This window comes from Condylostylus longicornis, unplaced genomic scaffold, assembly GCF_029603195.1.
Source record: "Condylostylus longicornis isolate FDR11 unplaced genomic scaffold, ASM2960319v2 ptg000028l, whole genome shotgun sequence".
Classification (NCBI taxonomy): Eukaryota; Metazoa; Arthropoda; class Insecta; order Diptera; family Dolichopodidae; genus Condylostylus; species Condylostylus longicornis.
This window is the reverse complement of record NW_026577997.1, coordinates 4,123,867-4,146,943: the sequence shown is the minus strand read 5'-3', so window position 1 is coordinate 4,146,943 and position 23,077 is coordinate 4,123,867. Positions and strand designations below refer to the sequence as shown.

The 23,077-nt window shown below is 26.2% G+C and overlaps 1 protein-coding gene across 2 annotated transcripts in view; it reads right to left on the bottom strand.

Annotated features, from left to right (window-relative positions):
• The window catches only part of LOC129607720 (optomotor-blind protein-like), a 102,550-nt gene that overhangs the window by 30,076 nt on the left and 49,397 nt on the right, over positions 1-23,077 (bottom strand). Inside the window, exon 2 of one of the 2 annotated variants that reach the window (XM_055518884.1) lies at positions 3,690-3,808. The exons of the other annotated variant lie outside the window; for it this stretch is intronic. Coding sequence (XP_055374859.1) covers positions 3,784-3,808 — 25 coding nt within the window. The 3' untranslated portion in view covers positions 3,690-3,783. Of the gene's footprint in view, positions 1-3,689; positions 3,809-23,077 lie in introns of those variants that run through there. 2 annotated transcript variants of the gene reach the window in all.

Sequence of the window (23,077 nt, the reverse complement as noted above, 5' to 3'; positions counted from 1 at the left end):
TTAAATAAAAATTTTTAAAAACCAGTTAAATAAACAAAAATGGCTATATACAACCATAAATTAAAATATGTAAACTAATTTCAAACGCCGGCTTTTATATAATCATATATTTATTAAATAGACACATAGATTCAATGGAATAGGCGTGTTTATTAAGTTCATTTGTATATATATAACAGGAAAGGCGTTATTATTAATAAATTTGTTTACTGATTGATCAAGATTAAATTAATTATCATAATTTATCAGCTTAACACAATTTGTTCAAATTCAAATTAAATTTATCTTAAAAGTGCTTGTAAACTTGTAGAAACTTTTGTAGCAATTTCACCAGGTAGATGCCTACTATAGATGATTGGAAAGGGCTTTCGATTTAAGTTTGCCAGAGGGAAGAGAACATGCATGTGTCGAGTGAGCTAATGGTTAAGTTGTTGTAAAATAACCGAGTAAGTACAATACAGAAATTTTATTTAAAATTTAAAATCAATATTTAAAATATTATTTAGGCTAAATAAAGGTGCAATTAATTTTTTTTCTCTTTTATTATTTTAAACTGAATAAATATTTAATTTTAAGAAACAAAAAAATAATCAGAAAAAGTAGGAAAAAAAAAATTGATAAAAAAACAGACAAAAACGTTGAATAACCTTCTCATTGGCTCTCTCCCCTTGGAGTTTTATTGTTTTGTATTAAAAGACAGAGTAACTACATTGCGTAATTTTCTCGATTACTATTTTGAGTATAAGCGATTGTATATGTGCCACCATTTAATTATCGTAGCCTTTGCTTTAGAGTAGAATTGTGTACTGCGAACATGTGTTGGAATCAAGGCAATTGGTGTATGGTCTTTAATGCTAGGTATTTACTAGAACGAATACATGAATTTGTGTTGTTCCCACTTTAATAAAAAAGAACGGTAGAATTTCTGAACAGTTAGGTAATTATAATTTTAAAATGTAAATTTTAATGGTGTGTCTTACCAAGAACACTTTTTCAAAACCCACGTTTTGAATTATTTCGAACAACTTTTTTGAAGCAATATTTCGAAACGGAATGTTTGCTAGTGGGGGTCTACCCCAACTGTTCCTTCTCCTATTTTTATCTAAAAAGTAGAGAAATTTTATTGAACATTTTCTCCGTGTGCCTACAATGAGTATTACAAAAATTTTAATCCTTTCACTTTATTGTCACTTTGAGTCGAGAAAATACAAAAAAGAAATAGCGTGTGGGTAGAAATTTTTCTTATATTTTTGTTTTTTCATTTTAATTGTTTGGGGGGTTGTCACTTAAAAAAAAAAATAAAACAAAACAATGTACTGCCATATTTACAATATTTAATTCTAGTAATTTTACCATCTATATTTTTGTTATTAGTGGGTTGTTTCTTTATTTAAAAGTATATTAGTGTTTTTGTTCGAACGTTAAAAAACAACCATGAAAATTAATTTTTATCACACAAGAATAATTTTCTTTTCGTTTTTTTTTTTTTTGTATTTTTTTCATTTTGCTTAACAATATAAAAATGTTATAGCTATGAATGCTATGATAATAATTTATTTAACATAGAGAGAGAGCAGAAAAAAAAAAGCTACGTGTTATATTTTTATTGTTCTATACTCTTGGTGTTTATTCAGTCGTCATACCAGTTAGTTAACTATAGACAGCAAAGCTATTATTATCATTATATTTTTGCTTACGTAAATTTATTGTTATGTTCATCGTGCGATTAATTGTCAATTAAAAAAAAAAAGAAACAGAGAGGAGAACTAGAATAAAAAGACAAAAATAATAGCTAGATACATGATTTATATAATAAAATATTTGTTTAGATAAAATAAATGCATATGTGTACGGAATATAGCGTGAGGACAGTTATTGTATACATATCTGTTAATTAAAAAATGCACATATGCAGTGAAGGATCAGTATATTGCAGTTATATTACTACATTTAACAGTTTAGCAGCTATTATTTTTTGGTGACTCAAAGCTCAAATCAGCTCAAAGTAAGTGCAATTAACAATTGCCACAATGCTACAATTGCTTTAAGCTATAACCAAATTTGAAGATATTGAAGAAGCAGAATCTCGAAACCAATCAACTGCACAAAACTAGCTTTCACTTCTTAAGAGTTCACTGATCATGAACTTGATTGAAGTGTAAAAGTCATCCTAAACGAGAGGTTCCCAAAGTTTTTCTCTCATACACCCCTTGTTGTGTTTTTCAATTTTTGATAGACCCTCTCCCCTACTACATTTTTTGATAGATTTAAATTTCTAACAGTAGCAAGGTATACCTATGATGTGAGAAAGGTAAATAAAAAACTTATATAATTAAATTCATATTTTTTCGTAGATCTCTAGCAGGTATTTATGGACCCCTGGGGGTCTATCAATCAGTGTGACCTAAACCCTTAATCTATAAAACTTGTATTTATATGACGAAAATATTTTGGTTACAATTTATAATAGTCCTACAATATCAAAATCAAATAACTACAATATAGAGGATTTAACGGCAACTCTTAATTGATTGCATATACAAGAACTCGTTTCGTAATAAATGTTATAGTGGAAATGACAAACTAGATACATGTGTATTTACAAACATGGAAAATTATTTAAAAAAAAAAAAACACGAATAATTCAAGCGAAATTTTTACATTGCTAATAAAAATCATTGGTGCCAATTCAAATTGTTTAGAATTTTTTTTGTAGATTCCACATATTTTCTAAATAATAATTTTAAAAAGAACTACTTACGTACATATAAATTTTTCTTTAAATAATTTTTTTTAATACGCTTACTCTTCTTTAAATTGATGTCAAATAGCTAAACACCTCTTAATTGACTCTTAACAGTGATGAATTTTTCTGCTTTATTTAAAAATTTGTGCATATCTTCTAGAATTGTTTGCATATGACTACCCAAACTCGAGAATTGCTACAAACGCAAAATTTAACTGAAAGCCGCCGATTCTCTTCAACCATTCTGTCTTTATTTCGAAAATTCGTTATTGAATTCTAGAGAATTATTTGAAAATTAAAATTTGTTTTACTAAGTTACTATGTACGTAATATTTTACAAATTTAAATTAAAAGTTCATTGAAATTAATTGATTTATTTTGATTTTTCTAATAAAATTTCTGACAGCTTTCAATTGATTGAATTTTTTTGTTTCTGGAAAATTTATAAAAGACGAATTTATTCGGAAATTAATGTGTTCATAGGAATGTATGTAGAAATTATTGTGAGGATTTGAATTAAGAATTGTCATAGCAATTTTTAAAATAAATTTCATTGGAAATACTTGAAAATTAGAGATCGTAAAAAGCAGATATCAGTGATTCAGTTACTAGGTTCAACTAAAATGCATCTGTATTTTGCAAGTGTATTTTGATATTGCATATTCAATTAAAATATCAACGCAAACTTCATAATTTTGAAAGCCTATTTGCAGCCTAACTAACCTGGTATTAAAAAATTCTTAAATTCAAGCTCGTACACAATTTCTAGTGAAATTAATCTCAATGTAAAGACTTAAATATTTTCCATTATTATTAATAAAGATTTATGAAGATTATTAAAGCCGAAATAGGATATTGAAATTAAAATTTTATGAATTCGTACACATATACATACAAAATATAAAATATTAATATTAATTTCCTGCCATTGTAAAATAGTATATATATATAATTTAATAAATCAAATAAAAAGCAATTAAATTAAAATATTTTGAGCCAAAAAAAAAAATTATTATTTACCCTTAAATCAAATTTTATTAATATGGGTGAAATTTGACATACCTGTAAATAAAATAGAAAAAAAATGAAATAAATAAATAAAATTTAATACTTAATTGATATATGGTTAAAAAATAATTTCAATAATTAACTAGGTAATTAATTATAATAATTATATATTAATAATAATACTTTTTATATGTACGTAGGTGGAAATACTTAAAAAAATTATTTTTAATTAATTTATATTTTATTTTTTTCTTATATTTTTTTAGATTCCTTCACAATAATTTGATAATTTAAAATTTACAGCGTGCTACAAATTTGTTAGAAAATTTAATGTAAATTCAATATTTTCACTGAGGCAAAAAAGTTGTTAGTTTGCAACCTGAAGCTTATCTTGTCAAATTTAAAATAATTGCAGAATTTCAATCTGGTTTCAGAAAAAATTACAGTTGCGAGGCACTAATTAATTTAGTAGTTACAAATTGGAAAATAGCCATACATGATAGAAACATAATTGCAGTAATATTCTCAAATTTGCAAAGAGCTTTCTAGAAACGATCGCCAGAAAGCTTGAGTCTTATGGAATTACAGATGTTGCAAAAAAAAATGGTTCGAATCTTAGCTACATGGCAGAAAATAAAGAATAAAAGTGAATGATACTTTGTGTGTTTCATTAGATGTGACATGTGCGGTATTCCGCAAGGTATAGTATTTAGAGGTCCTTTAATTTTCAATATAATATTGAAAAATCAATTAAATTCTCAAATTTAGTTCTGTTTGCTGGTGATGCATTGTTAATATCATAATAAAGCCTCATTTCGAATAGAGGTCCTCTATATAATGCTTTTATTTATACGAGAGAGCTTTGATAGTATGCAAAAATTAAAAAATAAGGCAATGAGAATGATTCTTTGTGTAAACAAATATGTGCCAATCAAATTCATACTAGAATATCTACAGTGGTTGCCAACGCATCAAAGTATTCTCGTTAATGTTTTGGTTAGTGTACTCAAATTAAGGAATAATATGTATGCAGCATATTTATATAATAGATTAACATGTTCTTGGAACACCTTAGTGTGCTGGGCCTGAAAAGTTGAGATACTTGCAGATTTATGAGGAAGATACGTAATCTTAATACACTCTCTGAGTGAATGTGATGTTTTCTGTTGTAAGAGAATGGAAATGGGACATTTTGCACTTTAAGCGACGTGGTTGCTGTCTTACGGGCCCCACAAATTTAAATATCTACAAATCGTTAAATGTAATCAAGACATTTTTAATACAAATTTACAAATTGTATACTGATCTTTATTGAGTCTAAATGTGTTTGCGAATGCAAAATTGTTTTCAAGAATAATATCATTGTCGGGCTAAATAAGTCTGACAAATTACAAAATTTAGTTAATTACAATATGTATTTAATTAGTAACAAGATTTTATTTAAGATTTTTATGAATTATTTTACAAAATTTTAAATACACGCATACTTCATGCAATTTCTATCAGTGTAACATAAAAATCACTTAAATATTTTATAATAATATAATAATATTAATTAATTACCAACTATTATTCTCATTTTTTTTTAAACTGACTTTAATTATTATAATATTTCCATGTTAATATTATTAAAAGTATCTGGTATACGCAATAACCACTTCAATATTTATAATAAAATGTCTACTTGCTTTTTTTTTTTGTTAAATTCATTTAATATATCTAACATAGTTAGTAAAACAAAAATATATTATGCTAATTACTCATGTATAATTATAATATTATACATAATATGCGAATGTGTTTACATATATAAATGGAAATTTATGATTCGTATAGGCTATTAATTTAATTTTAATTAACTTTTATTATTTAATTCAAGATAAATTTTTTTATTTTATCCTTTATTACATTTTTTTTTTCAACTATAATAATTTTTTTTTTTTTTTGTGTAAAAAGATAAATAAATGTTTGTTTTTATTTAATTTAATTTATTAAATAATATCATGAAGTGTACGTAATAATTAATGAAATACACGATGATAAAGTAGTTGTATAAAATAATTGAGATGATTTTTAATTTTTAATTTTTATATTATTAACAAAAATTATGTCTTGTTTCATATACAATTTAAAATTTAAAAGAGATACACAGTAATGTACATAAAAATTGAGACACCTAAAAGTTCAAGAATAAAAGGACATATTTAATAGGTAATTGAGAAGGAGTACACGAAATTTTTTGTTCTAGACTAATGTAAAGTATGTTCTTTTGCAAGTATAAAAGTAGGGTACATTCATCGTATTAAGTTAGTATTAATTTAAAAATTGCAAAGTTCAGACAAACTACAGAGAAATGTCGAAATTAACATCGGAAGAAAGATCAGTTGTAATATAGCTTTCCACAAGGAAGAATTGTAATTACGCCACTCTGAGACCACTTTTTTTTATTTTTAGGAACAAATTTTGTGCGACAAATATTCCAAACAACGCCAAACCGTATCTTTTTCGGTTTAACAACAATAATTATTTTGCATAAAGTTTTCCGATTTTTATAAGCACTACTGTATCTAGATTATAGAGAATATTAATTAGTATTTAGGATCACAAGAGGTCGTTTTGTCCGAACTCATGATACCTAAATTTGAACTAACTTTAAATATTATAGAGTACAGTTGAGGTAATTGTTATATATTTTTCATAAAAATTTTTAACTAAAATGTTTTAACAGTTGCCACCAGAGGCTTACCTAACTAAATTACCTAAATATCAATTAATATTTATAAAGTTTACCTGTGTTCAAAATCTCAGAATAATACCATACAAATTCTATCAAAACAACTTCCTTACTATACATAGTCAAACAAATTAAATTTGTTCTACTTTTTTTTAACTCTATACCAATTAATGTTCTAAGAAATTGAATGATTTATTTTTGATATAATTAATTCTCATCATATAATATAAAGGTATTTTGTGAAAAATTTTTTTTAAATAAATGACATTAAATTATGAAATTTCTCAAAAAGAAAAAAAAAACACAATGATCTGATGAGAATAGCATTAAAAACTTTAAAGGTGTCGTGTCAATACAATATAACATGACAATTATAAGAAAAAAAAACATAATAGCAAACAGGAGAAATAAAACACAATACAAAAGGTAACAAAGCCACCATATATCCATTATTGCATGACGCTTTGTTTTCATCTTAATGAACGCGTTTTTACCGCATAATGCGTCTAAAGATTAATAAAAATACGAGTAGATTTAAAACATTACGTTTTTTTTTTCTTTTTCAACTTCTATTTTAGCATTCATTTTGATGAAGATCCAGTTCTGTTCTTTTTAGGAAAGAAAAAACTATTTATAAATGTATGTTCATAAATGTATGGCTATGGTGACATGAAAAAGAAAATTTAATTGTACAAAATTGTTCCAGATAATCTATGAGATTGAGATATTACACTTTCGCATATAACTATAGATGAAATTGATTCGAAAAAATTATAACAATTACTTTTGCATATAGGGTGTACCATTTAATTGAGTAAAATTAAAAAAAAAACATCCTCCCAAATATGGATGACTTGGAAAAATAAATGTTTTAATAATCACTGTACGTATCTATATGAGAAAGCAATGAAATTTGACAAGAATAATAACGTCATCTACCGTTGAACATGTTGGCATCTATGGAAAGAACATAGCCATCTTCCTTTTAAAGTATGCTGCAGGTGTGCGATTTGTTTGGTTTAAGCCCCTTCGTGATCAGTAGTTGGCTGAGCACAACATAAGATGGGCAGTAGGAACCCTGGATTGATGTACTAATGAATGCGACAGACAATACTTTTTATTCATAACTTATCCCGCAGAAGGAGGAGTAATCTGTGGGGGAGCAGGAAAAGATACCAAGAATGGCATTTGATCATCTTTTTTGTCTCGTAGTGATTATTCGGTGATAATGTGGTGTGCGTTAAGCAGAAAACGACCTTGTTCTTGAAGGGTTATATACCTCTCATTTGTGGGAATTTTCGCTTTGCCGAATCTACCACTTCATTAGAAGCATATCGTTAGCGGAGACTTTATAAGTGACATGACGTTATAATCAGCTTTCTTACCTGACTTATTCTCCAGCAAAAATGACGAAAGATCGAAAGCAGTTTTAAATAAAGAGAAGCCATCAATTTCTAATGCGATCTTACCATACAAAGAAAAAATACTGAATATAATGACACAATCTGTTCTATACGAAACACTTGTAATATTTTATTGTCGATATATTACTGACAGGGGATCGTAAATGTCAAAATGATAAAGACATAATTAAATACACAATATGTACATACTATTACACTTAAATATGGGTGTATGTATGTATGACTGCACATATGCACATGTATGAATAAACATTACCTATGTATAACAGAATTTAAAGATTAAATAATAAAAATACGGTGATAATCAGTATAAAAATGTAGCAAAACAAAAAAAATGTAATATACGCGGTGATGATTATATACTTGCATAGAGATGTTAAATAAAATATAAAACAAAAACAAAACAAAGACACAAAAAAGGTAAAATTAGGCTGCTGACACAAACACGACAGACTATAATTACTAGGAATTTGTTACAAAAATACAAAAAAAAAAAAAAAAATTTCTCTCTGCTCTTTGACATATTACGTGATTAAATTTACTTTTCATAACATGGTGAACTAAAAGAATAAATAGCCAACTAGTTATGATTATTGTTTTATTTAAGATTCTACAATCCTGTAAATACCGATCATTTCTATATAATTTGGTATGATCATTATAAAATAATATCCTTGGATTTAAGCGCGTTATAATAAAGATATTTAAAAATGTAATATTATAGAAAAATATTTAATATAAAAATGTTGTAAAATGGGTATTGTGCCTATTAAGGTTATAAATTAAAAACAAAAAGCATATAATAAGTTTGTAGGTATATGATGGATGCAGCAATATTAATTTACTGCATGTTTTGAATTATTTGACATTTTCAAAAATGGTTCAAATTCAAAGTTTTAAAGAAAGATGTTAAAAATTTTCATAATATCTATATTAAACAATGATGGATAATGTTTTCGTTTATTGTAGCCCTTAAAAGATTAGATTAGATAATTATAGGTTTGAGATTAGTTATTAAAATAATGTTAGAAAATAAAAAGTTTCTAATTGGAATTGGAAATTTTATATAATTTCTTTGTGGTATACTACGCGCATTTGCATTGCATACCTAATTCTTACAAGTGAGAATATAATAAAAAATTTAGATTCCAACATTAGAACACTTAAAAACTATTGATTCGGTATCAAACCAATGGTTTGTAAGCTAAGAAACTTTATTTCTGTAATTTTAATGAAAAATTTTCGGAAGAACCTGGCACAATCAGAGATTATTAGAGATTGCCTAACAAAATCGTCATAATTTGATAACGGAGTAAAATGGTAGTGGAGAGTTAGTAACGGTAATATGAGACAAAAAAAATTTTTGGATTAAGTTTTACGGACCAAAAAATATCAAAAATAAAAAATAATTTGTTCGAGAAAGTCAGAATTGACGGCACAAAACATTCTAGTCAACGGCTCATTCCTACCATAATCCGTACTGTGACGACGAACATTGAACAAAACGACGAACAAAAACGGTGAAACAGCGTTCCCCGAAACAAGTTGATGAATAAAATGCACGTCAGTGATTATCTTACGAGAGCACAACGTTTTTAGGCCTATCTTCGTACAGTGGCGGCCTAAGAGTATCGGATCAACCTAAACCACGCAATACGAAACGGAAAAACCTCCTCTGAACGGATTCAATCCTTGAAATATTAGTAGAACGACATTTCTTATCTGACATGGATACTCCAAAATGGGCCTAACATATGATATATATATAGATGGTTCCCACGACTTTTAGCGATTTTTAAATGTCCAATGTGATTACTGTTACGACAGTTACATTAATATCCTATAAATGCAGTAATTGCAATGTTTACTAGAATAATTCTAATCAATGCCATTATATTCCCGTTTCATTACAATTACTTTTTAAATAATGAATAGCTGTTACTGTAGTCTTAGTTATTACACAATTTAAGAAAAAAATTTATATAACAATTTAAATCTTATAGAATAAATCAATTAACAAGTTGGTTTTTTTTCCTCTTTTCTATTTTTTAATAACTTGTTCAACTTTTCTAAATAGAATCAAATGTTTCCTTATCACATATCATCTGCGTACATCAAATTTATCACATATTCGTTTAAAAAACGTCAATTTGCACATATTCGTACTAAAAAAAAATGCAAAATTGTCGCACTAAATATAATATATGTACCTATAACAGTGAATTAATAGAGTGTTAACGATCAAAAAAAATTAATATCACTATTGTACATAATATTTAAAAATATCATAGTATATTTATAGCATTCACCTGATCAGATACAGATGTCTGTAGTCCAATGGCAATAAAATCGTTTCTTCTATAAATTTTCATTATATGCGCGTATGTACATAGTAACAGTACGCAGGAATTCTGATGCAATTTAGCTACCTGTTATATTTTATGATTTAGAATTCTAATTTGCATACAATTATGTAAATAAATAAAATAGTATAGCGTACTAAAATGTATGAATGAAATTGCAAGAAGACCACAATCAAACAGACAATAATTAATAATTCTACTTGATTCCCCAGCTTTCGTTAAATTAAATTACATGAATGGAATTTTTTGCAAGAAAATAAAACTCTAGGTAAATAATGAAAAAAAAAAGACTTTGAAATAAAACTCTGGATCGTAATTTGTATAAGTAATTCATCAGCCTGTAGCAAGAATTGCTAATATAAAAAAATATTCAAAGATTTTATAAAAAAACAAACAAACACACTTGAAAATCTTTTTTCATATAAAGTATATTTTATACTTATATGGAAAGTATTGTAAAAAAAAAAAACAGAAACCTGAAAACAACGTGAAAATTACAAAAGAAGAGGAAAAAAAAATCAAGAACATAGCAATCATCACCCATGCCATGTGTTTATTTTTGCCCTGCAAATATATCATTTTCCAATTAGCAAAATTCACATAATCGATGCTGTTAACATAATTCATCTTATTGAGGTTGATTTGCTTTCGTTTTATATCTTTTTTGCTTTTCTTTTCTTTTCTACATAATCTATACTAATCTTGGCTTTTTCTTCGCACCAATTTTTATTATTACGCTAAAATAATATTCAAGTTACATACAAATAAACCTTAATAAATACTTAGATAAAGTATATCATATGCTGGTATACGAATTTTACAATATGTTATAAAAACGCTCACTACACTTAAAGGATGATTCAATTTTGTGCCACTATCTGCATTGTACGTCGAAGAAACGCTACTACAAAATATTTGGTAGTATAATTTCAAACCCTCCATTTCCATCTGCTTGCTAGGTACGCTTAAAGGCACCCCTCGAGTCCCATTTGATCATCTGCCTGATGAATTCAAGCAAATAATGAGATTTATCGGATCTCTGCCGCAGCCTGATATTCGGCCTGATAAAGAACGAGCTATATCCTTTTCTGGCAAAAATGCTTGCAATCTCTTTGCCTTCTAACGAATCCATACAGTGTGACCAGATTCTATCTTCCATCTAACTTATAAAGTCATTCGGGACAGTTTAATACCATAGCAATCGAAAAACAGAATTCAATGCTCCGAATACCGCCTCATGTTCTGTCAAAGTTTACGGTGAGCCCTCTTGTGGTATTTGAACACGCCATTTCCTCATGGGTCGCCAAGGAATTTTCATTAACAAATTTTTAAATAAATTAATTATGGAAATGTTACTAAACTGAATAACACTTTCAATAAGTATATTTGGAAAACATCAACATATACACACGTATTAGTTGTATGAGAAGCGCATGCTGCGCTTTTTAGCTTCATAACATCTAGTTAATAGTTAAATATAATGTAAGATAAGAAATTGAAAATTTAAAAAAAAATTTTTTTCTCTCATTTATTTTTTCTCTTAACTTTCTTGTATTTTAAGATTATATTTAACTAACCAGTCTTTATAAAAGCATATTACTGTCAGGTTAATAATAGGGTTGTAATACTTTGCTTATACTCATTAAATTTATCACCACTATGTCTACATTCAATATAATATATAGAATTTAGCACATCACAAAAATTTATTATTGTATGCATAAATTTTATAAAAATATAAATTTACTTGGACTAAAGGTATATGTGTGTGGATATGTATAGAATGGCTTTCATTCACATGTATAATATTTTCTTATATTTGAACAGGAAAAACAACAATGTACACAAGTTGTTAAGAAAAATACACTTAAAATATATTATTTGTATATGTATACACGCAATATTTAAATGTATGCTTTCAAATTACATACATATTTGCCTATATAAAGTGACAGTCATTATCTTATAATTTGCTTACCTTCCTAACCCCCCCTTTCCAAATGTGTTGAAGCAAAACCAAGGAGAACAAATTATTTTTTAATATGCTTTTTTTTTTGTGTTTTTTGTTTAATAACATTTTTAAAACAAATATGCATTGATGGACCATCAGTGTGTTAAACCTCCGGGATATAGATAATTAAGTTTAAGGATGCAAAAAAAAAAAGTAATAAGTTAAATTAACAATGAAAAAAAAATTAAAACGGTAAGTGTGGTAGTAAAACAATAACTTATAAAATTAATCGAACCACGTTCTTTTTTAAAATGAAATAAGGCAAAATTCCAAGTATAGGTGCCGTAAATCAGTATCAAATGACGAACACAATTTCTAATATTTTTTAAATTTTGTTAAATTAAATTGTTTCTGAAAAATCTAGTCTTAACACTTTGGAGTTCTGAAGGCTAAGTAGAAGATTGTTGGAAATATAACTGAACGATCGATTCCTTTCCGTCATAAGTTGAGAATTGTGAGGTATAGACACAGGCTTATAATGGATTATATGCTTTGGTTTAACACATACATTATTTCAAATTTTTACAGGCCGGGTAATTGACCTGTTTTAGTAATCTATCTAATCCATTTTTTGTATTTGCGCAACCAACATTGCCATTCAAATGATGTACATTCATATTTGATGGTATTATGTCAGTGGCGTATTAAGGTTTCGAATCTGAAAATATTTAGATACGGTGTCATAACTTCTACATATTACTATCAAATTCATATATTTTTCCTAATATTTTGATTTAAATTGACCCAATTTCACTGTAGTCTATTTGACACATCATAAAACGGTTCTTATATGTGTATGTATTACAGAATCTTTTACTTTTAAAAAGTTTTTTAACACATTCTTTCCCATTCTTTTAAGTACCATCTTTATAAATTATAAACCTGTGCATTAAACCTATACAAACATAAATGTACATGTAGAATTATACATGAAAAGACTGATGGTTAAAATTCTTCGCAACCATCATCATCGTACCTGAGGGCTGTAGATTTTTAACATGGTATATAATTTTGCAAATATAATTTTATAATATTATAAAATATGCTAAGGCAAATACATTAACACATACGTGAATGTGTGTGTATATAAATGCATAGGAATTTGAATTTAATTTTTTTAGTATAGACTTTGTTTTTTTGAGTTTTGGTGATATGCCCCTTTTACCTCACTATGTCTCCAGTAGGATATTCCTATATGAAATATAATAAAAACAAAAATATTCTCCAGTGTTTGTTTTTTCCTTCCCATCTCAAATTCAAAGCAAAAATTCGAAAAGTTTTGTTTTCTTGAAAAAGTTAATGATGTTTTTTTTTTGTTTTAATTTAAGGTCGATTGCCAAGGATATGAAAGTCATAAGAAAAATAATGTAAAAAATTTTTTTTAGCTTCCTTTCAAACGAATGAAAAATGGTAAGAATTCAAATATTATTTTGAGCAAATCTCGAAGATGCTTGGTTAACTTGTAAACTATACAGAAGACATGAATTCTTTCCACTTTTTGCAGGCTCAGAACTTAAAAAGCTAGCAAAACAGCACTGCGTAATTCAGCAAAACTTTTCATAGTATTATATAAGAAGCAAGGTATTCGATCTAAGCCAGGAATTTGCGGGATATGCGATATCCCGTAAATGCGGTGTGATTGCTACAAAATCAAATGCAATCGTCAAATTTACTACGTACCATTTAACTCTCTTATAAAATTTAACAATCGGTTTGCATTCAGTCACAAATCTCATACTACACAAAAGCTCTAAGACAAAGTAATAAAATCAGTAACCGAATTAATTGATCGAATCCGGTATTCAATCTGACATTCAATAAGTTTAAAGATAATAAAAACGTCACCAATTAGACTTGCTATACAAAAAAAAAAAAAAAACACATTTAATTGGGGGCGCCACTCAAAACAACAATGACAGAAGCATATATAATTAACATTTTAACCCCAACTGCACGCAGTTCTCTCAGCATATTATACTCGACCATATAATTGATTAAATGGCTATAATTCTAAATAAAGGCAACATGGATTTATAAATTTTTATATTTAATATTAAATTGATTTATGATCCCAAACAAAAACAAAAAAACAAAAAATATACCTGAACCTGTAATAAACACTTTCATACACACACTCACATCCACCTCTATAATAATTTTTAATAAAAATACACGCATAACTTCTCTGTTCTCTGTTCTTTTTTTTTCCCTTCTTCTTTTCTGAAATTCTCATTTCCTTTTAATTTTTGACGTTTTTGTTGTCCCTACGTTTTTTTCTCTCGCTTTTTTTTTTTTATTTCTTTATTGTCTTTCCAATTATTATCATCCTTATAATTATTGTTAACATAAAAAAAAACAAAAAAATTATGACGAAAAATTTATAGTATTTACGTGTGTTTGTTTAAATGATTATCTTAAATGTGGTTTATGTATAAAACTACAACAACACAACACTTTTTTTTTTAAAAATATAAAATTTTTTCTAAAGAATAAAAGGACTAAATCTGATGAATTTTAGAATAATATTTTCAATTTTACATGAAATTTGAATCATAATTCTTGATAAAGTTCGTATGCAACCATAAAAAAAAATTCTGGTAGTTGGTAAAGAAATCGAAAATTTAAGTTTCGAAAACACGAAATTCTTATAATTTAAGATTTTTTTCTTTTAACAATATGATTTAATCGAAAGGAAACAAAATTGAATACAAACACACTATAACACATATGCAAATGTGTATGTGGTGAAGACCGTATAAACTTTTATGAATAAATTGAAGAAAAAGTGAATTTACAGCGCCACCATCACTGAAATTATTTATCACTATTTTCATGATTGGTATAGGAAGGTAAATTTAATGGTTGCCACTGATTTTGTGTTATTGTTTAAAGAAAAAGGGGGAAAAATTATCAAACTTATTGTTAAATAAGAAGAGTTTGTGTATAATGTTAAAAATTATGAAAATACACTTTATAACGACTGCCCTGTATTGAGCCAACGTCTTTAACCTAAAAATTATAGTGTATTCACAAACCGAAAGTTATGCCGTTTTGCCGTAATTCAGAATTCAGAATATGTAATAGAAATTTCCACTCAAATGTTGAACTGTATGTATAGACCTACCATTCCTGAAAACAGGTTACCGGTAGATGAGGAAAGAGATGAATTCTATTTCAATTTGAGATCCTAACAAATTTTATTAGGAACTTAAATCGTTAGTTTAAGATTCGAATTGTCCTTTTCAATTTTGAATTCTAATTTTGGGTATTCATGCAACTAGATTTCGATAATATTTTCTGTGAGTTTGTGAATCAATGCGCCTTCCTTTTCTTTGAAAGAGCTCTATGGATTTTTTATTAGTAATTTATGTTTTATTTTTTTTCAGTGTGCCATAGAAATTAAATGCATTTTATGGTCGTTAACCACGAAAATATCCATGCTACGTCACGATTTGATTATTGTAAGAGTTTTTCTTCTGAAAAGGTATTGAGCGAACATACGTTCATTCTATACCTTTTCAGAAGAAAATTTCATACAAATTTCAATTTTTTTTTTTGTCTTACTTTTTTGATGGTTTACTTAAATTGAGGATATAAATTGGGAAACGTATACAAGAAGTTTCATTGCTTGTTTTAAAGTATTTAATAAGGTTTATGATTTTTTAAGAAGATGAGCAAAAGAAGAAGATGAAGAAAAAGGTCTAGAGACTAAATGTACGCAATATGTTAAAAGAAAAAAAAAATTGAAGTTAAAATTTTTTTAAGTGGAGCAATGATAAAATTTTTGTATTCATCTTCTTTTGGAAGTCGCGGTGATGCTTACCTATATGGTAATAAAGGTAGGTGATTCTTTTGTTTTATGTGGTTTTTTTTTATGTCTTAAATGTTCATTTTTGCTCCTCATTTGTTCCAATTTTGTATAGTTAGCGTTTAAAAGAAAAAGATAAAATTTGCCATGCTATTGTTATAAAAGATTATGCGATTTTTTTTTTGTTTTCATGGTTTTATACTCTAATTTTTTGTCTCATGAGGATTTGATTGTTAAGGTTTCTTTATCTCAGTTTTATCGATTTTAATGAATGTTTGAATGGTATATGAACGAAAAATATGGGGATTCAAAAAGGAATACATGTATGAATTTAAAATGAATTCGGGGCCGTATCTTATTTATTTATTTAGACTGGATATGAACCGAGGATGTTCAATGTCGATGTTAAGGAAATAATTATATTTTTGTGTCAAGAGTTTTAATTAAATCTCTTATTATCACACGGCAATGAAAAATTTGCTGCCCATTTGAAAGCAAGTAACACCAAGTCAGGTATAACTATTAACAGCCAATTTCACTCCCCCTCCTCTTTTGTTATGCAGCAATTCTCTCCCTGCAATAATATCTCTCCCATTCCCAAAATGGTCTCAGTTACGCTACACAAAAACAAATTTAATGCTAAAAATTTGCTTATTGTAGTAAATTTCAATGGATATTTTTTGTTGAAAAAAGAATAAAGAGTGCTACTACAACACTTTTAATCAAGATTATGATTTTAAAAAACCAAGTTTTCATTGTCTTTAACATAAAAATAAGAATAATGAGAAAAAAAATTCAAAATAGAAGTCAAATTGAAAAGAGTACCTAGGTATAAGACTTTTGTCTTTTTTTTTTTACTAATATCGGACATTTATTATTATTTGATGAAATTTTATAGCGCCTGCGCTCTTCTAATTTAAATATAGAAATTAACCTTTATAAATTATGGGAACATTGTATAAAAATTTAAAAGGTTTTCTGATTTCACACAGTGAATTTTGGAAATTTGATTTATTTCAAATTGATTACAGCCAAAATGTGTTGCTGAGCCAATCATTTTTGAGGTAATAAAATAAATGACACATCTAATTTTTAAAATATTTAAGAATGTATTTCAGAGTTGCACGGCTGCTCCCCGAATCTGTTGAATCATTTGAAAAAAACTTCAATAATACATCTAAACTGTAACTGTACAAAATACTGCCAAATTCCATGCATCTAGTCACTCATAAGAGGTCGCCTTAGCACCTTCTTGTTACGATAGCAGAGAAGTCTATTGTCCAGACGTGGGGAAGGAATGGAATTAAAGTGATGACAGCAAAGGAACGGAATCGTTGAGAGGGCGAAATTCCGGGTCATTCGGTGAGATCTCACACCAACAGGTGGTACACTGATATATTAAAAATCTGTATCGGGAGTGTTTGTGTCAAGAACCAAATTCTTCGAATATATGGGAAAAGGTCACAAACTGCATATAACAAAGTATTTCACACCAAGACATGAAAATACTTAAATTTTCAAATTAAAATAAAATTGTTTAATTGAGTGAATAAAAAATAAAATTCCAGAACTCTTTACAACTCCAAACTAATAGGTTTAATAATATAATTACAGAATATTATGCATACACTTAATCTTAGATATAGATATACGATATTTGCCCATTGTAATATTTCTCAATTTCTTCACTGTCATAAAATGCACAATGTTATATACGAGTCGCTTTAGTATTTATGAACACGTCATCTCATCTACAAGAATATTTTAAATTCATTCTCATTCTTTTAAACAAAATACTTTAAAAAGTTGTTAAAGTCATGCTCTTCTATACTTCTACTAAGAATAAAAAATAATATGCATAATTTTATTTCTCTAAGGAAAACATTGAAAAATTCTATTTTAATTTTTATGCATTATTTTTTTCTGTTGTTTTATTTAACACCCTAAGAAGCAAAAAAAAAAAAAAAGTTTTCCTAATATTCAATTCAGATTAATTATTTACACCTTCAAATTATTGTTATTATCACATCTCTCTCTCTCTATATTGTGTATACACAATATATTATTTATGATATATATACGAGTATATACCATCATCTTATGGTATATATATGTACAGAGTATAAGAATAATGCAAAATTTATTGTTATATTATCGTGTACCTTAAAATAATATACACAATTATTATATATATATATGTAGATTCATATAAAGTACTTAAATTGTATGCGTAAATTTGCATTAAAGATGAAAATTTTCAATTTCTTTCTATATAACATAGAACAATACCTACACACACATAAAAAAACAAATTGTTCTGCTTTTCTTTCTTTTTTTTTCTTATTCATTATTTCTTGTTAAGTTTTACAGCAATTAATAACATAACACCCGAAATGCATTAACTTCCTGATATACTTTTATAATAATATAATAACCTTTATTATCTTTATACCTATATGTTAATATTGTATGCTCTACTACACATAAAATCACGATATTATTATGCTCAACCTATATCTGTATGTAATATTTTTACGATATATCTATATTATAATATTATAGAGATATATCTTGTGTATATTTGAATACAGTAACGTGTATAACAAAATACGCGTTTAGTATTTTATGAATTGAAATGATTTTAAGATATAAGTACGTTATGTATGAATGTATGTACGTAAAACTGTTATTTTACTTGAACTAACACATAAATAATTTTATGATATTGTCTTAATTGCGCTAATATAAACTATAATATATGACTATGCAGAGCGTAATCATCCAAATGATGGCGATAAAATAATTTATTCGTATTTTATATAATTAAATAATAAATTTGATGTCTACACGTGAACTTCCGTATTAATATTATATTTACACTTTTATTATTAAGACTACGATTAAAGGTTCGGAAATATGAGGGTTTAAAATAGTTTTGTCAATAAATATCATAAATACTTTTAATTAAATTATATCTAGTTCAAGAAGATGATAGTACATACATAAATGAAGCGTATAAATACGAAAAATGTTCAATTATTGTGAATAACTTCGGCATTAAGTCGCTTTTGAAATCTACGTTCGGCTTCCTTATAATTGTGTATGAGAATTACATAACCACAGGCTGTGTTTTTAAAAACGCCTTTCAAACGAAATTTCAAGAATGGAACGTTATATAGAAATTAGCATGTACATAAATCAATATATTTGACGGTAAGAATTTATATAGAGAATGAGAATTAGTTGAGAGAGTAAAAACGAAAAAACAGTAAATTCAAATCTCTGTAAAAATTTCACACCATCTCACTAATTGCACTGTTATTTTAAGTAAAAAAAGAACAAAACATAAAGAAAAACGATGAAAAACAAATAATTTTTTTTTTTTGTTTTTAATTTTAACTGCTCCCCTCCCCTCTTATGTTTTAGTCACTCTCCGAATTTTTCTCTTTCTCATTAATTATAACTTTCTACAGAAATACTCATAAATACTCGTGTAATTTATAAATGTCGACATAAAATGCATGACAAATAAAATAAAGGTGGAAATGTTAAATGTAACTGAAAGAGACAACAACATTAAATTAAAATACAAATCAATTAAAAACAAATTAAATTTTATTTGTAAAAATTTATTTGTTTAATTACAATTGGATAATTTAAATAAGGAACAAATATTAAATTCAGTTTCATTAATTAGAATCCGTAATTTATGTAATAGAAATTGAGTAAAATTTAAGAAAAATTCCGATACCGAATTTTAAAATCGAAAATTTAAACCTTTTTTTTGACGATTACCCACAATTATAACGCTAAATTTCATTTCGAAAATTTTAATATAAACAAGTGTTGAACTCATTTTTTCTACTCATATTTGAGAAATTTATAATATTTGAAAACAAGAGTTTCTCTGTTTGAAAACAAGAGTCGAAGACGTCGCACAATTTCCAACTACTCTCTTTCAATTATTCAATTAATATTTCTTCTATATTTAAAACATAACTAATATCTGCCTTAAATTCATAATTAAATCTTGTTGTTTGCTCATTGTGTATATAAGATTATAAGAACAAGAAGAAAAAAAATATTAGCTCAAAAAAAAAACAAAAATAGATGAGCGTAAAATAAAATTATGCTATTTTTTCTCTTTCTGTTTTTCTCATATTTTTACCCACACTATAGAAATTTTAAAGTGAGAATAGAAAAATTTCTGTGAAAATCCGCAAAATAAAGAATAAAAAAGAAAAGTTTAAAGAAAAACAGTTCTTGTTTTAATGAAAATTTCCTTATATTTTTCTTTTGTTATGCTTCTCTTTTCTCTCTAAAAGGAGTAATTAACACCCTTGATTTATGTTAAAAAGCATTCAAAGAAATTTTTTTTGTTTTTTTTAGTTTTTTCTTGTCTTTACAGTGATTTTTCTTTTATTCATGAATTTTTATGGTGTTTTCCTTCTGTGTACGTACTTTTATTCCTTATGCAAAAAAAAAAATCCTATTATTTTTTTTTCTCTTTCTGGAATCAACCTTGAAGCGAAAGCAATGTAAAAAACAAGGAAAGCTTTCAATATTGTGCAATATTGTTATGCAATGTTTGTTTTTTTTATTAATTTTTTTTTTTTTTTTTATGGGTGCATAACACTCTGTACAATTTTTTTTTTTTGTTTTTGTAATTTGAAGGTGTTTGATTGCGCGCTCTAAATTTTTCTTTTTGTTTTTTTTTTTTCAATTTAAATGAACGCGAAATGTGGTAGAATTTTTCTCTTATATTTGTTGTTTTTCTTATTTTTTTTTTCTATTGTTATTATTATTGTTTTTGTTTATTTATGTGTGTTATGTTATTGTTGTTTTTGTTGTTATTTTCTTTTTATTTACTTCTCTTTTGTTTCACACCTAATTTATTTTAATAACAAAAACAATTCACAACCACACTCATATACATAATATTTATCCATCATACATCAATTATATATGCGCATATAGTACAGAAAGAATGCACCAGAGACGTAAAATACCTACTTTTTTTCTGTTAGGTCTGATATTGTATTTGTTGTTGTTTTATTGTGCTTTTACTATACTGTGAAATTTTACTTATTAGTATATTTTAATTCCGCGTGGTGCACGTAAACGAAAAAAAAACCGAAGAAAAATGAGAAAAAAAAATCGGCTTTTAAGGATTTATTTCACAGTAAGTGAAATTTTGTTGTTTTTTTCGTCGTTTTGAAGAGAAGGAAATGAGAAAGTAAGAAGTGGGAAAGTGGGGGTTTTTATTGAATAAATGTTGAAGGATGAGGTTTAGGAAATAAATACTTATAAAAAGTATATGTAAGTAATAATATAATTTTAAAAAAGTATTAGTTGTTATCAAGGGAACGAATGAACAATATAGATTTCATTTCTTAATTATTGCAATGACAAAGTGAGTAAAGTGAAAATTTAATTAAATTGTTATGATGTTCAAAGTTTTCATTCATATATATCTAAAATATTTGCTAATTACTTCTTAAAATAAGGCTGCACATCATATTTCTTAGAGATTCCAGTTGGTTTTAGTATAAAACCAATAAATAAATTTAATTAAAATTCACAATCATTCCACAGAATTTAATTCACCATGTATTTTTTATTAAAATAAATCATTAATTTAAAAAATATATTATAAAATTGTTATTTTATTACAAAAAATTACGTGAGAATTTACACAATTAAAATTTGAGGTCAAAGTAGTAGCAAAGTAAATTTATATAGCAACTTGTTTTTTATTATTAATTTTTTAATTCTACAGTAAAATATTTCGTTAATATACATATATATACCATATATACCTTCTGTATGGAGTAATTTTGTAATTAATCTTTAATAAAAATCAAATTTTGAAAAAGGTAATTTGATTTTAATTGATTTAAAAATCAATGTAGTCATGTTTAAATCCAAAATTAAAATTTTAAAATGCACTTGATTTATGTTTTACATTTTTTTTTTTTCAGAAAACTAATGGAATTTTTATGTATAACACAAAAAATATTTTGTATTAGTAAAAGTAACATAGAGGAATGTAGTAAAATTAAATTCTTAATAAAAATTTTATAATTTACAAGGTGTATTAAGAAAAATAATTTCAGCAATAAAATATTTATGCAAGTGTTACGAATAAAAATTTATGATTTTCTTCTTAATCACGTTTTATATGATATTTATTACAAAACTGTTATATATACCACTTATCAGTTATCCCATGTGGAACTGGTAATCAAAATCTTTTACTTATCATTATGTAATTATTAACAAATTTCTTATTTAATCTAGTCCAGACCACATCACACAATATAATTGTCTCCCTTTTTCGCATAATACTTCAATATAAATACTTAAAAAGTATAACACATTCTTTAAATAAAAAACAATGAAGACATGAAATAAAATTACAGTAGATTGAAAAAACAAATATACTAAAATGAAGTATAAAAAAAAATTTTAATAAAAAACTGCGTGTTGAATTTCAAAACAAGAACAACAAACAAACAAAAACTGCAGTGCATTTTGAATAAAGAAAAATATTTACTCTTAATATTTCGCTCTATATATATATATATATACGTTATGTTGTAAGAGTTCGGCGGGTGAAATCATCTGAAGTAAAAATTCTGATTTTATAATGAAAAAATATAATGAAAAACAGAAAATATTTAAGTGTATATTGTACAGCATACAATAATAAGAGTGACAAGAAAATAAATCAAATAAATAATATTATGAAGTATAAATGATACATTAACTGTATATATAAAATGACACATAATAAATAATTAATATAATATATGAGAGTGATACATTAACTTTACTGTAATTAACGAAAGAAAAAATTACCTATATAACATATTTTTTATACTTAAAACTTGAATTGAAATTGATGTGAAATATTTTATTAAAAAAAAAAAAAAACACGATGACAACACAAATTAAACTGTTGACAGGAAGGCTATGTAGAA